General features: G+C 45.3%; 1 protein-coding gene across 1 annotated transcript; it reads right to left on the reverse strand.

The window, feature by feature from the left end:
* Nucleotides 1-7962: 7962 nt before the first annotated feature.
* Nucleotides 7963-9907, reverse strand: LOC112898472 (type IV inositol polyphosphate 5-phosphatase 9-like). The gene is made up of 7 exons (XM_025966805.1): nt 9816-9907; nt 9614-9732; nt 9425-9532; nt 9020-9317; nt 8723-8925; nt 8300-8575; nt 7963-8178 (listed from the first exon to the last, which is right to left on the reverse strand). Exons 1-7 carry the CDS (start codon nt 9843-9845, stop codon nt 7992-7994), a joined length of 1221 nt encoding a protein of 406 aa, XP_025822590.1. The 5' UTR covers nt 9846-9907; the 3' UTR covers nt 7963-7991.
* Between the last annotated feature and the right edge of the window lie 4111 nt (nt 9908-14018).

The following is a 14018-nucleotide window of genomic DNA, read 5'->3' on the forward strand; positions in this document are numbered from 1 at the left end:
CTTTCGTCTCCCCCTGCCACGCACTAGGTTTCTGGAGCTAGCCCAGCGGACAGCGGTGGCATGCAGCAGTGGGTCTGTGGCTGGGTGGGGCGGTGGTTGTTGCTCAAGGCTCACCTAAGATTCCTGTCTGGTATACATCGTACCTCCTCCACTGCCATTCGGTCGCAAAGTTCACTTCCATCGGAATGCATGGAAGCGTCTAGAACCGAGACCCGACGGGGTGATCATGCCGGCCGGCGGCCCCAACCTCGATCTACTAACTCTGAATTTTTCCTTCAAGCCGCACCATGTTCTGCTAACCTACCCTAAGGGGACCGACCCTTCAGCCCCGTGTAACCCTGCCATTGGCTGTGCCGTCGATCGTCTCCTCTCGTAGGACCATGGGTGTTGGGTGGTAATGGTAGGATAGCTAGGCATCAGGCAGCACCGATCTTGTGCACGACGCGTGTGCTGCGCACCGGATCTCAGCAGGGATTCGTCACACGTGGCCTCCCGGGGTCGCTGCTAATTCAGCTCGAGCTGATGAAAGCTACCGGGCAACCATGGATGATGACATGGATCATCGGAGCCCCGGAGGTCGCCGTCCATGTCCGTACGACGCGCCCGCGGTGGTGGGGTTCGAAGCCGATCGAGGCCACCGCTACTGCACAAAGGGTCATCACCGCCGGTTGAAAAAACGCATCACCACCGGTTTCCAGACCTGTTGGATTAAAATCGATGTTAAGCTATCACCGCCGACTCTCCAACCGGCGGTGATACTCTTTCAAAAAATAAAAAAAAATGAAACATGCCTGCTCGTTGCGCATCCACGCCGCCGCCCCTGGCTCGCTGCGCCCCTTGCTTCGCGCCGCCGCCCTACATCCACACCGCTGCTCAGCAGCCATGCTCGCCGCGGATACGCGCCGCCACCCCAGCTCCACGCCGCTGCCCCGCTCCCCACACCGCGCCGCTGCCCCACTGGCCGCGCCACGCTGTCACCTCGTGTGGGACGGGAGGCTCCGCCCCGCTTTCGCCGCGCCACCCCGCGTGGTAGGAGAAGGGAGGCTCCGCCCCGCTCGCCGCACCGCAGCCTGACGTTGGAGGGGAGGGGAGGCACGCCGCCACGCGGCAGGGGAGGGAGGCGTGGGACTGTGCCCCTAGCGCCACCGAGCGGCAGGGGAGGACGGTGGGGGAGTGGCTGCAGAGGGAGGGGAGGGGAATGCCCGCGAGGAGAGAGAGGAGGGGAAGGCTGGCGGGGGAGAGAGGACAAGGGCGGTAGGGAGATGACGGGAGGTGATGAGCAGCAGGGGGAGAGGAAGAAGGAGATGTGAGAATGAGAAGGAGAGGGTAGCGGAGGAAGGGTGTACGGGGAGAGAGATAGGATAAAATGGGAGAGGAGTGATATGAAAATAATATAGAGGATCAAGGGGGGCATCACCGTCGGTTGGTAACTCGATCCGACGGTGATAATAGGCATCACCGTCAGATCATATTACGAACCGCCGGTGACGACCGTCAAGCCTATCACCGTCGGATCGTATTACGAATCGGCTGTGATGCTTACTATCACCGTTGGTGTGATAGACTATCAGCTAGGGTGTTTGCAATGACCCTATGTGTAGTAGTACCATGATCTATGTGTTGATGGTAGGAATAGCTAATTGCTTCGGCAGTTGCTTCCAATGCGAAAGATGGCGTCGCCGTCTGCGCGACGCGTTTCGAAGAAGATTCCGGCCACTAAATTCTGAACGCGAATCTGCATGGTGGAGGAACCTCAGCTAGCTCCTGGCTAGCTCAAAATTCAGGAGCCAAGTAGGACCACCACGTTGGCTTTGGCTATTTGTCCGGTAAATGTTTTAGGCCAATCTTTTTCTCTTTGTTTTTGCTTTGCATGTTCACAAGAGAATTACATAGCTCAGCATACAAATACACAACTGAATTGAATTTGCAGTTTTCAGTTCCTTTAATTATAAGTCTGTTAGAAGATGATTCCAATAGCCCTGCTCACTCTCTGACTTAGATTCTACAATATTGCTTATTTAGGGAACGGCATAAAATTAGCGATGTCGTCGAAGAAACGATATGCGAGTCCTAAACTGCATCACGGAATTAATCCATGATAGAAGTAGCTAATAAGCTGCTTCAGGTAAAATTGTCAACAAACATGAACGCATGGTGAGTGCAACCTGACATGCCTATTTGGCCTTGGCCCCATGCTAAAACCAGAGGCTGAGAGTATATGCAATTATTGCAAAATATCTCTCAGCTTCATAACCACTCTCAATCTCATATGTGGCTGATGTTTTCTGTGGGCAGAGCTGATGTACTTGTAGGGGATGGAGTCAATTTAGAAACAGTACTCGTGTCTTTATCTTACAATTGATCTTTTATTCGGAACCAAAACATAACCCTAGAACAATAAGGTTGATCATGAAGCGTCACTAATTACGAATGAGGGTGGTATTTTGAAGTGTATTTTCATGTGAGCGTTTGTTTTAGGACCTTTGTTTATGAGAGTTGGTAAATAGCTAATGCTGAAAATTGAAATAGCTCTGCTGCTGACTTATTATGATATAACTAGTACATACACTACTAGAATTGCAACAATTGCCAATGGTTTTTGAACCGTTGCCCATCTATCTATACAGTCGGAAAAATAATTAGCCGAGGGTATACCGCAGGCCATCTCCCGTCGGCCATTCGTGGTCGGGCATTCGACCAATAGCCGAGCGGATGTCGGTCACTAAATTCTCAACGGTGGAAGACCAACAGTCCACTTTCAACCATTTGATGCCCACGCTAACAGGAAATAGGAAAAATATATTTCTCATCCTTGAAGTACTAGCATTCATCCCTCATGTTTTATTGGATGCAAATTAACCCCTTAACTAACTAAATTGGTGCATTTATTATCCCCACCTTAGTTTAACAATGGTTCAATGCTATCAAATAGTGGTTTATGACATGCAATCATTTAACTAATTACTGCTTAGCAATGTAATATGCTGAGTTGAAGACATAAAGCCCACAAAAAAATCAATAAATCCTCTAAATTAGATACCATAAAATTTTATCCAAAAAATTAACAGAACCAATTCACATCAAACTATATTATAGGGATTAATTAACATTAGATGTGGCTAGACAATGATTAGTAAGATAATTACATGACCTAAACCAATATTATTTGACACAAACTATTGTAAATTAAGGTGGGATGATAAATACACTAGTTTAGTTAGTTAAAGGGTTAATTTGCACGAAATGAAACATGAGGGATAAATATCACACTTTTGTAATACTTGAGGGACGAAAAATACACTTTTTCCCAGGAAATATGAACAACCATTCCATTCTCCGACGGTTTTGATACTGTAGGTCATATGTTTTAGCTTTTTAAATAGAATAATTCTTTTAGTATACTTATTTTGTTTATTTTTGTATTTGGGCAATATTTAAGTGTAACTCTACGTAAATGAACTCTCACAGCTATATTGATTGCATTGGACACATCAAGATAGAGAAATATTAACATAATACATATAGGGCTTAAACATAGAGAAATATTAATATAATACATATAGCTCTGGAATATGCTTCTCTGCTGCAATGTTCTCTGATATATAACAAGTACACAGTTACTCATGTTCTGAGGGATGAAAATCAGTACATGTTTCGAACATACATATTTCTCACGTACTATACAAAATCTACAGAAAATAAAACTTCGTGCAAATCCATCTTTTTGGGTGCTCCTTTCAGGAAGTGTTGAATGCTTCGTACCTTGAGATAAGACTAATCTGGATTCAGAGAATATTAAGATTAAACAATGACAAGCTGATTTCAGGGAGCTGTAATAGGAAATAATTAAAGAGAACGGCGGAAGATAACTAAAGGAAGAGAATATTGAATAAACTTGGTAATGCCTTTCCAGCATTGTAGATGTTTGGCCGAATCTAGTATCATGTTATCAAAAGAAAATTACTCTGAAAAGACAAACAAAAAGATGACTAGTTTAGAATTTAGATTAGAAGAGAATGCATTTTGAAGCCGTTTCTGACCTTGAAGCCACGATGTGTACTATGCCCTTGCCCCTTGTGTGCATGTCGTCTCTTGGAGGAGATGGGCAACACTACAAACAGGAAAACGAAAGTAGATTGCACGGTTGGGAACTACCAAACCGTCGGCCAACATTGTTTTTTCCAAGGGGCCGTCTGTCAGATCCGGGGCCACCGGGCTGGGTACATAACGTAGTTTAAAGAGGTCTAAGGGATTAATTCCGTCTTATCTCTTATTCATCTTGTTTATCTCTTATTTATTCCGTTTAAATAAGAGATAAGTCTAACCGATACAGGGGGAATCTACTCGAGATATGTTCTGGTACGATTCGTTAGCTGGTATTGGTTAGTATCTTTGTAACCCTGGCCTCTCGGATATATAAGGGAGGTCAGGGACCCCTCTCAAAACAGAAGATCATTAGGTCATTCTACACCAAAGGGAATACAAACCACCATACAGGACGTAGGGTGTTACGCTCCGTGCGGCCCGAACCTGTCTAAAAGTCTTGTGTTCCTTGCACCTTCGAGTTTCTGATCTCGGCGTCTCCTCACCCAAAACTTACCACCTTGGGTATATCCCTCGATGGGCAGCCGGTTAAACACCGACAGCTGGCGCGCCAGGTAGGGGAGCGCGTCGAAGATCCACCGGCGAACTCGATGCATCTTTCTAGTTCACAAGGTGGTGGATTGCTACCTTCACGCATGTGCATCGACGGATCGATTCATCGAGTTCGAGATCGGATCCTTCGGCGAACGGCTACATCGATCTCGACTACTCGGCTCGACTTCACCTTGCGCTGCAACGTTGATGCACCGCGGCCGTCGACCTCGACGACCCGGCTCAACTTCGGCTTGTGCCGCAATATCCGCGCGCGGCAGCAACGTGTCCGACTACTTCGAATTCGCGAGGACGATCGGCAGCTCGTCGACGACTACATCAACTACTCGTCTCGACTTGAAAACTAGTCGGAATCGGTTCCCACTAGTCGAGCTTCATCAACAAATCGTCGCAGCTTCATCAACGAGCTCCACGGCTTCGTCGACATTCGTCCACGAATCGAGCTAAGTGATTTATACCTTTTCCGACTTGTTTTTCACAAGATCGGCTATCTTTTTTGGTACGCCTCTCGACGGGCATGAAACCCTCGGGTGCTACACCATGATCGATTACTTGTCCGTGTACGTCTCTCGGTGGGCATGAAACCCTCCAGAGCTACACTTCACCGACTACTTATCCGTGTACGACTCTCGATGGGCATGAAACCCTCCAGAGCTACACTTCGCCGACTATCTTTGCGCACTGCGCATTCTCTTTATCGCATGACGACTTCTTTGTCTTCTCTTAACGGTTGCTAAAGTACTCGGGTAGCACACGCCTTAATCCGTGAAATCTCGACTCTTCTGTAAGCCTATGCTCCTACGCGTGCATGCGGCTAAGCTCCCTACGCTATGGTCTACGGCCATCAGGGATCAGGTGCTTAAACGTAACAGGCTAACTGCCCTGGGAAATTACATGGCCTAGCAAGAGCAAGACGCGAAATTTTTACACCGAATAAATTTTGGTATCTTTGTATTATTACTGAGTACTACTCGGTATCTTCGCATTATGCTACATAATGTGTGCATTGTCTTTTTTCAAGTCAAGCTTCAGCAACAACCCTCCAGGCAGCGCGGCGTGCCATCGCAGTTTTGCTAGTTCCCAGGCTTGGGGGCTGGGCGATGCGCACTACTCGACATGACTCATTCGGCTCTCCTGGCTTGTAAGCTCGGGGGCTGGACGCCGCAAAACTATTCGAATACGACTCATATGAAGACTGAGAGTGCAGAAGAAACTCTAAGCCACCGCGCGGTTAAATAAACCAGCGGGAGGCTTAATTTCACTATGCAGAGGCGAAGAGTTTTTCTCAGAATTCCAGAGTAACACCAATGGCACGGTTTTTGGACCCTTATCTCCAATTTTGTGGGATTTGGATTCAAGGCTCGGGGGCTGCGGGATACGTGGCATCGACTACTTATTTTTCAAATTTCTTTGAAGGATAAGCAGGATTACAGACAAATGGGACCCTCAGCCTGATTCTCTGATTCAACCTAAGGCTCGGGGGCTACTCCATATGGAGTGCGATTTTTAAATCGCACACATAATAAAAATTCGAGGCATGAGCACCTCATAGCTTCGATGCAGCCAAGCAAATACTCGAACAAGGGCTTCAAGACGAAGTTCCAGAAGAAGTCGAAGACTGCTTCGAAAGTACTCGATAAGCCTGCAGTACTCAGCTACGAAGAGCTCGGGGGCTTGTCAGACCCGGGGCCACCGGGATGGGCACATAACGTAGTTTAAAGAGGTCTAAGGGATTAAGTCCGTCTTATCTCTTATTCATCTTGTTTATCTCTTATTTATTCCGTTTAAATAAAAGATAAGGCTAACCGATACAGGGGGAATCTACTCGAGATATGTTCTGGTACGATTCGTTAGCTGGTATTGGTTAGTATCTTTGTAACCCTGGCCTCTCGGATATATAAGGGAGGTCAGGGACCCCTCTCAAAACAGAAGATCATTAGGTCATTCTACACCAAAGGGAATACAAACCACCATACAGGACGTAGGGTGTTACGCTCCGTGCGGCCCGAACCTGTCTAAAAGTCTTGTGTTCCTTGCACCTTCGAGTTTCTGATCTCGGCGTCTCCTCACCCAAAACTTACCACCTTGGGTATATCCCTCGATGGGCAGCCGGTTAAACACCGACACTGTCGGCAAGTCATACAAACGCTCTGCTTAGGTTAGGATTCTAGTAGTTATAATAGTAATTCGGTTAGTGCAAATATCTTACATTCACTTGCAATTGACCACTTCAAGGGATTTCTTATAATAATGGTTTTTTCAAGTTCTTCAGCGCATTTACATGGTTTTTAAGCTCAGGGGATCTAAGCACTCATCAATTGTTGAAAAGATCTTTGCAAGCAAACTCTTTGGCAATGTCCTTCAAAGGTATTATCTCTATTCTTGAAATATGATAGTATGACACCATTGACTTCTTTTTGTTAATTTGACTTTTCATCTTTTCTATAAGTATTTATGCAAACACATAAATATACAAGTCCAACCTAAAGTGCATCGGATGATATACCTAGTGGTACTTATGTTACTTTATTTAACTAATTGAGTAAGTAAATATTGTTGGTCAAAATTTGAGTAAAAGGTAAATGATGTCATGTATTGATGAACAAGGGAGGAAAAAGTATCTTGTAATAAATCTAGGAGCTTCCCTCCCCTCCCATCCAAATTCTGCATTATCCAATTCTGTTTAGCACAGAGTACAGGTAGGTTGAAAGGAAAAGTCCATTTCACTAAGGAACAATCCACTGCACCTTGCACGTTGAACCCCCTGAACAAAAAAATAGCTCAATTTACTGTTTCAAACAATCTTAATTGGTCCAACATTGTTAACAATAAGATTTATCTTTTTTTTCTCTGCATGCAATTTGAATGTTAACTTCAAATTTTGTGAATGATAGAGTATGTCTCAAGTTATGTTAAAAAATACAATAATAACTTTTCATTAATATTTCCATAGGTTTCGCCAGTATGAAAATGACCATGAAAAAGTCTTAAAATATTTTTCTAACATATGATACATGTCCTGTATCAGCCTACAATATTTGAACTTGAAATTCAATTTTGTACATGGAAGAACAAAAATATAAATCTCATTAGAGTGTAGATTGGAGAAATTGTGAAATACTATGAGTAAGTAATTTTTTCAGAATAGTACAATGAACTTTCTCCAAAAGAAACTTGTGCAAGATGATCACCATAACTATATTTCTTTGAACTATATATTCTTCTCTCCTGGGCTGTTTGAGCTGTTTCATGCGAAAACTTATGAAATTATCTCTGAAATTTCTGTTATCAAACCAACACGCCCTTAAATTTACAATGTCTCGTTGCCTCGTGTGTTAGCTGACCATTTCAGAGCACAGAATATCTGCGTGCTTAACCATCTTACTATCTACACCTTCCGCAACCTCGCACACGGCGTGGAACACCGCCCTCACCGGCCGGTGGTCGGAGAGCCGGTAGCCGCGGCAGCTCTCGTACCGGGTCTGCCGCATCCCCTTCCCGCGCCAAAGGATACGGTGGCACCTGCAAACGACAACAGCAACAGCGTTGTCACAACAAAACAACCTTCACTCCCATGGCAAAACAACCTTCACTCCCATGGCCGATTAGCTTCAGGAATCGATGCTTGTTTCCGTCATCAGACCATGCCGGCGCGCGGTGCTGCTTCTGATGGCCGGCGATGGCGCTGTCGTCGTCGGTGCGCCAGTAGAACCATTCGGAGTTGGGTTTGTACTTGTAGGTCGGGGCGAAGGTGACAAGGCCCTCGCGCCAGCCGTCGAACCGCCGGCCCCTGGAGAGCTCCAGCAGCAGCTCGTCGTTCCCCAGCAGCATGCCCCACTTCCTCGCCCTCACCAGCTGCAGCGCCTCGGCGCCGTCTATGGCGACCCGGTAGTTGAGGTCGCCGAGCAGCACCATGCGGCTGTCAGAAGTCGAACACGGGCAAAAAAAAAGAGAGACATGCCCAAATTCCTTTTGGGGGGCCGGGGGGGGGGGGGGGGGGGGGGCTGTTCTTAATTAGATTCCTGCTGCCTTTCTAGGATGGACAAAATTCGCACGATGGACCTACTCGTGGTCAAAGATCTTCCTGGGCAGCTGCAGCTCCTCCTGTGTCAACCCGTCGCGGCGGCCGGAGAAGCTCGTCCTGGAGACGATGCCCGCCGCGTCGGCGTTCCGGCGTAGCGCGTCGCCGTCCTCGCCGCCGGAGGCCAGGTGGCAGCAGACGAAGCAGAAGCTCGTGCCGTGCAGCAAGAACCGGACCGACACGGCGCCCTGCGTAGCGCACCTACGGCGTCAGGCGAGTGTTGCTTCTTCAGTTCTTCTTCTTCCCGTGTCTGGCGTGCGTGAGATTCCGGTAGGTTCTTACCTTGTTGCCGAGCCGGCCGAGGACGCCGGCGCCGATGCGGGAGGCGCCGGTGTGGCGGACGTGGCGGCGGAGGCCGCTCCTCGCCCAGACCGAGACGAGGATGCCGACCATCTGCTCGCTCATGACGCACCTGAACTCCTCGTCGTCTTGGCGCCATTGCCGCTGTGGTGCCATGGTGTCGTGTCTTCTTCTTCTGTTGTTCAGCGCGTCACCGATGAGCGCGTCCCACCTCGTGGCTGCCGATCTCTGCTTGGGGCCAAGCACGTTCCTCGCGTTTAGCGGCACGATCTCTTGGAACCTGCAGTATGCGAACGGCACAAATCTTATCTTAAAACAACTTGATGGAAATGATGCTGATCAGAAGACAGACCAGCAGTGTTAGACTGTTAGTTAAGAACAACCTACCCGAGAACATAGATGTCGTAGTAATCCGTCGCTGTGTCCAACAATTCCTTCAGGTCCAGATCATCCGGCGGCGCAATGCCGCCGATGTTCCATCTACTGCCAAACACCCTGCATCATCACATCATGGTGTAAGTAAAAAAAAAACTCGCATACCGATTGCAGTTGGAGTTGCAAGGGATGCTCACTCACTTGTACTTGACGGTCCCGTTCTGCCCCTCTTGCGGTTGCTTCTCCACACCAGTAAGCTCGGAGACGAATCCATGGCTGAGCCACTTCCGTGCCTCCAATCTTGACCAGATCATCTGGAACTGGAACAAAGCTAGGACAGTTTCATGCTACTGATGCACATATCCAGAAATGAACACAAGTACAGAGATGGAAGAGTGCTGACTTGTGCTGACTTTGGGCTCTCCCCCATCATGCAGCACTAACAAGGAAACGAGTGTCTGACAGTTTGCCAATTGGCAGTATGGAGCACTGAAGAATGGAGGGCATGAGCAGGGAAGGTTCAGCTCAGGTCTGCAGAACCCTTGCAGAGTTATATATACAGGTGCTACATGATGGTGACCAGACGGGGAGATACATGTCGATCGAGCATCCAGCCACACATTTGGTCAGGAGCTAGCTTTTATTTTCCCAATAAAAACATACATACAACTAATAAATAATAAAAACATACATACAACTAATAAATAATGTTAAAGGTACGGGAAACTGAAGTCTGAAGGTTAATGCAGTTTAGAATGTTCTGACTGGGATGTCACACTTCCACGCGTAAAATGTTTCAGGGTTTGGCCAGGGAAGGGGTTCTGTTCAGAGTGCTACCTTATGCTGTGCCAATACAACCAAAGTTGTGCCTTTTTCCCCTACCATGACAAAAAAAGTAAAAAAATAAATGCAAAAGTCAGTAATAGCTGGGTATGTAACTCAAATGCTCAATTGGTCGAGCGTTGATTGAACGCTGGTTTACGGTTCGATCCTTGACACCTCAAATAAAACATCTTTTTATTTATTTTCCATGGCAAAACAATTAATAAATAATATTTCCGGACGAAACTTGAGGATGTAGCTCAATTGATAGAGCATTTCCTTGCATCTCCTATAAAAACCTTTTTATTATTTCCATGGCAAAAAAATTAATAAATAATGTATAGGGCGAAATAAGACAACAATTGGGGATGTAAGCGTTAATCAAAGCATGATAAAAGGTACGGGGTTCAATTCCTCGCATCTCCAAAAAAATATTTTTTATTTATTTCCACGACAAAACAAGAACCAAAATTATATACAGCAAAGTTAAATAAAACTTGGGGATGTAGCTCAATTGGTAGAGCGTTGATCAAAGCATGATAAAGGTACGGGGTTCGATTCCTCGCATCTCCAATGAAAGTTTTTTATTTTTACCACGAAACAATTAGTAAAATATATGGCAAAATTTAACAAAACTTGGGGATGGAGTTCAATTGGCACAGCATTTATCTTCTAAAAGGGAACAACCGAACAAATCTATGAATTTTATCTACAATTTTAAAAAGGAATCGGTCCTTTTTTTGATAAGCAAGCTAAGGCTTACATCAATCACAATACCAGAAAATATGAGCAATCTCTTAGAAAATGCACATGCTTATAACCTCAAACTAGCAAAATCTCTTAGAAAATGCCCATCCTTATCTCAAACTAGACGCTGACGGCCAGTAGTTGCAAACTAGATACTGGCGGGCAACAGTTGCAAGAGCTGATGTTTTCCTGTTCCTGATCTTATTTTGATAATTTTTCCCCTTCCCGAACAGATTAGTCTTACTTTCAAGTACTGAAGACTATAATGAGGGTTGAAATAACTCAGCAGTAGGGCTTAAGGAGTACAGAGCTCATCATAACAGCACGCAAGATTTGGCAGAAGAATCACCTGAGAACGTTGACTGACAACCGAAGTGTTGGTTGCCCTGGTTCTGCATGTCCAAATCAAACCTGAAACTGCAGGTCGATGCTGCTGATCGTGCACGTTGTTTCTCCTCCTGCGCGTGGAATCTGGAGGGAGCAGACGTCAGATTGGAAGCATCGAGAATGGCATCCATCAGCCTTGAACAGCTTTTTTTTGGAGCTCCAGATCAGCATTGAGCAACTGGAATCTGACAGTCGTCGCGGAAGCCGCAAATTCTATTCAGCGACCTAACTGACGATGGTGAGATTCGGGGTCCATGGGAATTATGAATGCCGAAATTGTTGACGAGATCAATGAGTCCATTGACTTCGAAGCTGCAGAACCCGTGAAACAAAAATGAACAAAAAAAAAGTAGATAACGCCCATGTTTTCAGTTCTAGTAAGTTGATGTTGCTTGCTTGTATTTTAGTAAGTTGCTTCCAGGCCTGCAAGCTCGGAGACGAATGCATGACGGAGCTGCTTCCGTGCCTCCAATCTTGACCAGACCATCTGAAACTGGAACTGGAACAGAGCCGGGACAATTTCATGCTACTGATGCATATACCCATTGAATGAACAGAAGTACAGAGATGGGAGAGTGGCAGAGTACTGGCTCAGACTTTGGACTCTCCCCCCATAATGCATGCGCCCTAATAACAAGGAAGCGTCTGACAGTTTGACAATTGGCAGTATGGAGCACTGAAGAATGGAGGGCATGAGCAGGGAAGGTTCAGTTCAGGTTTGCAGAACTCTTGCAGAGTTATATACAGGTGAGGCAATCAGGTGCTAGACATGATGGTGACCAGTGGTGGAGATACATGTCGAGCATCCATCCACACATTTGGTCAGGAACTAGCTTTTAGTTTTAAAATCATACATACAAATAATAAATACTCCCTCCATTTTTATTTACATATCGTATTAGGTTTGTTCTAAGTCAAAGTTAGCTAACTTTAACCAAATCTATAGAAAAATATAGCAACAACTATACTATCCAACATATGCACTATCAACATATAGGTGGATTCAATGAAACAAATTTGGTATTATAAATGTTATTATTTTTTCTATAAATTTGATTAAAGTTGGCCAAGTTTGACTTATGATAAATCTAATACTTCATGTAAATAAAAACAGAAAGAGTAATGTTAGAGGTACGGAAAAGTGAAGTCTGAAAGTATGCACAGAATGTTATGACTGGGATGTCACACTTTCACAGGTAACATGTTTCATGGTTTGGCCAGGAAGGGGTTTCTGTAAGAAGTGCTACCTTATGCTGTGCCAACGCAACCAAAGTTCTCTTCTTTTTCCTCTACCATGATAAAAAGAAAATATAAAACACAATAAGAGGTTCAGGGTTTGATCCCCAACATCTCAAATAAATCTTCTTCTTATTTATTTTCTATGAAAAACAATTAATAAAAAATATTCCCTCCGTTCTAAAACATAGATCGTAAACTTAGATTGGATTCGAAAAGGCTTTAGCATCTTAGATTGGATTGCATTCTTTACCAGCAAATGCGCACGTGTGTAGCCCCAATAGTCCGTTTTTGTGGAGATAAACTAAGTGAAATGTAGAGATAGAATTATAGAACTAACTTTTAGTTGTCCTCGACCATGTATGCTTCACTGGAGTCTAAGATCACTATTGCATGTACGTGCATCGACTTCATATCTCAAATTGAAGTCGATTGGTGTTGTAGCCTAAGAGGGGCAAGGCGTGAATTAGACAAATTAAAAACTTTAACCTATACCTCAAACTAAATTGCACAAAATATAATTTAGAACTATGGTTCATATAATGTGAAACCCTCATCTCAAAATAAATTTTGGTATCTATAATCAAAGTAAAGGCACAAAGGTTGCAAGTATGAAATACGGAAATTTAAAGTAGGGGACGAGAGAAAGCAAATTCTTGGCGCAAGGATTTATCCCGTGGTATCGATAGGCACTAAACCATCTCTAGTCCACGTTGTTGAAGCACTCACAAAGAGTATTGCTTTCCGGTCACCAAGTCTCTTTCGGGACTCCCATTAATTTGCCATAAAGGTTCGGCCACTAAGGCTCATGCCAAGTCCCCCAGTCACCTTGATGCCGTTTTTACTATAGAGTTTCCCACGAAGGAGGGATCTCTTCGTCCCCGGAATAAAACCGTCGTCCCCGCTCCACACCAAGCCGAAGAGTCGAAGACTTGCCGACGAGCCACAAAAACTCAAGGGGCAGACACACCAAGGTTACAGCTGTGGTTCACTCTAGAACCATGAACAATGCAGTAACACCTTGCTCTCTCATTCTCTCTAGAGCTTAGCCTAGCACTAACACTCTTATAGCATGTGCTAAAGCCTATGGATGTAATCAATAAGCACTTGGGTGGCTTGAAGAACTTCTTCAGAATCCAGTTGCTTCTCACAAACTCCAGCAGCCTCAAATAATCCGGGATGAGATTTATATAGGCTAGAGATCCACTCCTAGCCGTATCATGCTTTTTCCCTAAAAAGCTTAAAGCGTCGGTTAATCCGGTCACATGCGTCGGTATAACCGGTCACTCTGAAGTTACTGCTAACTGTTGATCTCCTTTCTGCCACGTCTTCTTTTGCTTGTGTCATTACACCGACGACTTCAACCAACGCATCGTCGGTTCAATGCTTTCATCATTCTACCACGCCTTCTACC

This window comes from Panicum hallii, chromosome 6, assembly GCF_002211085.1.
Source record: "Panicum hallii strain FIL2 chromosome 6, PHallii_v3.1, whole genome shotgun sequence".
NCBI lineage: Eukaryota > Viridiplantae > Streptophyta > Magnoliopsida > Poales > Poaceae > Panicum > Panicum hallii.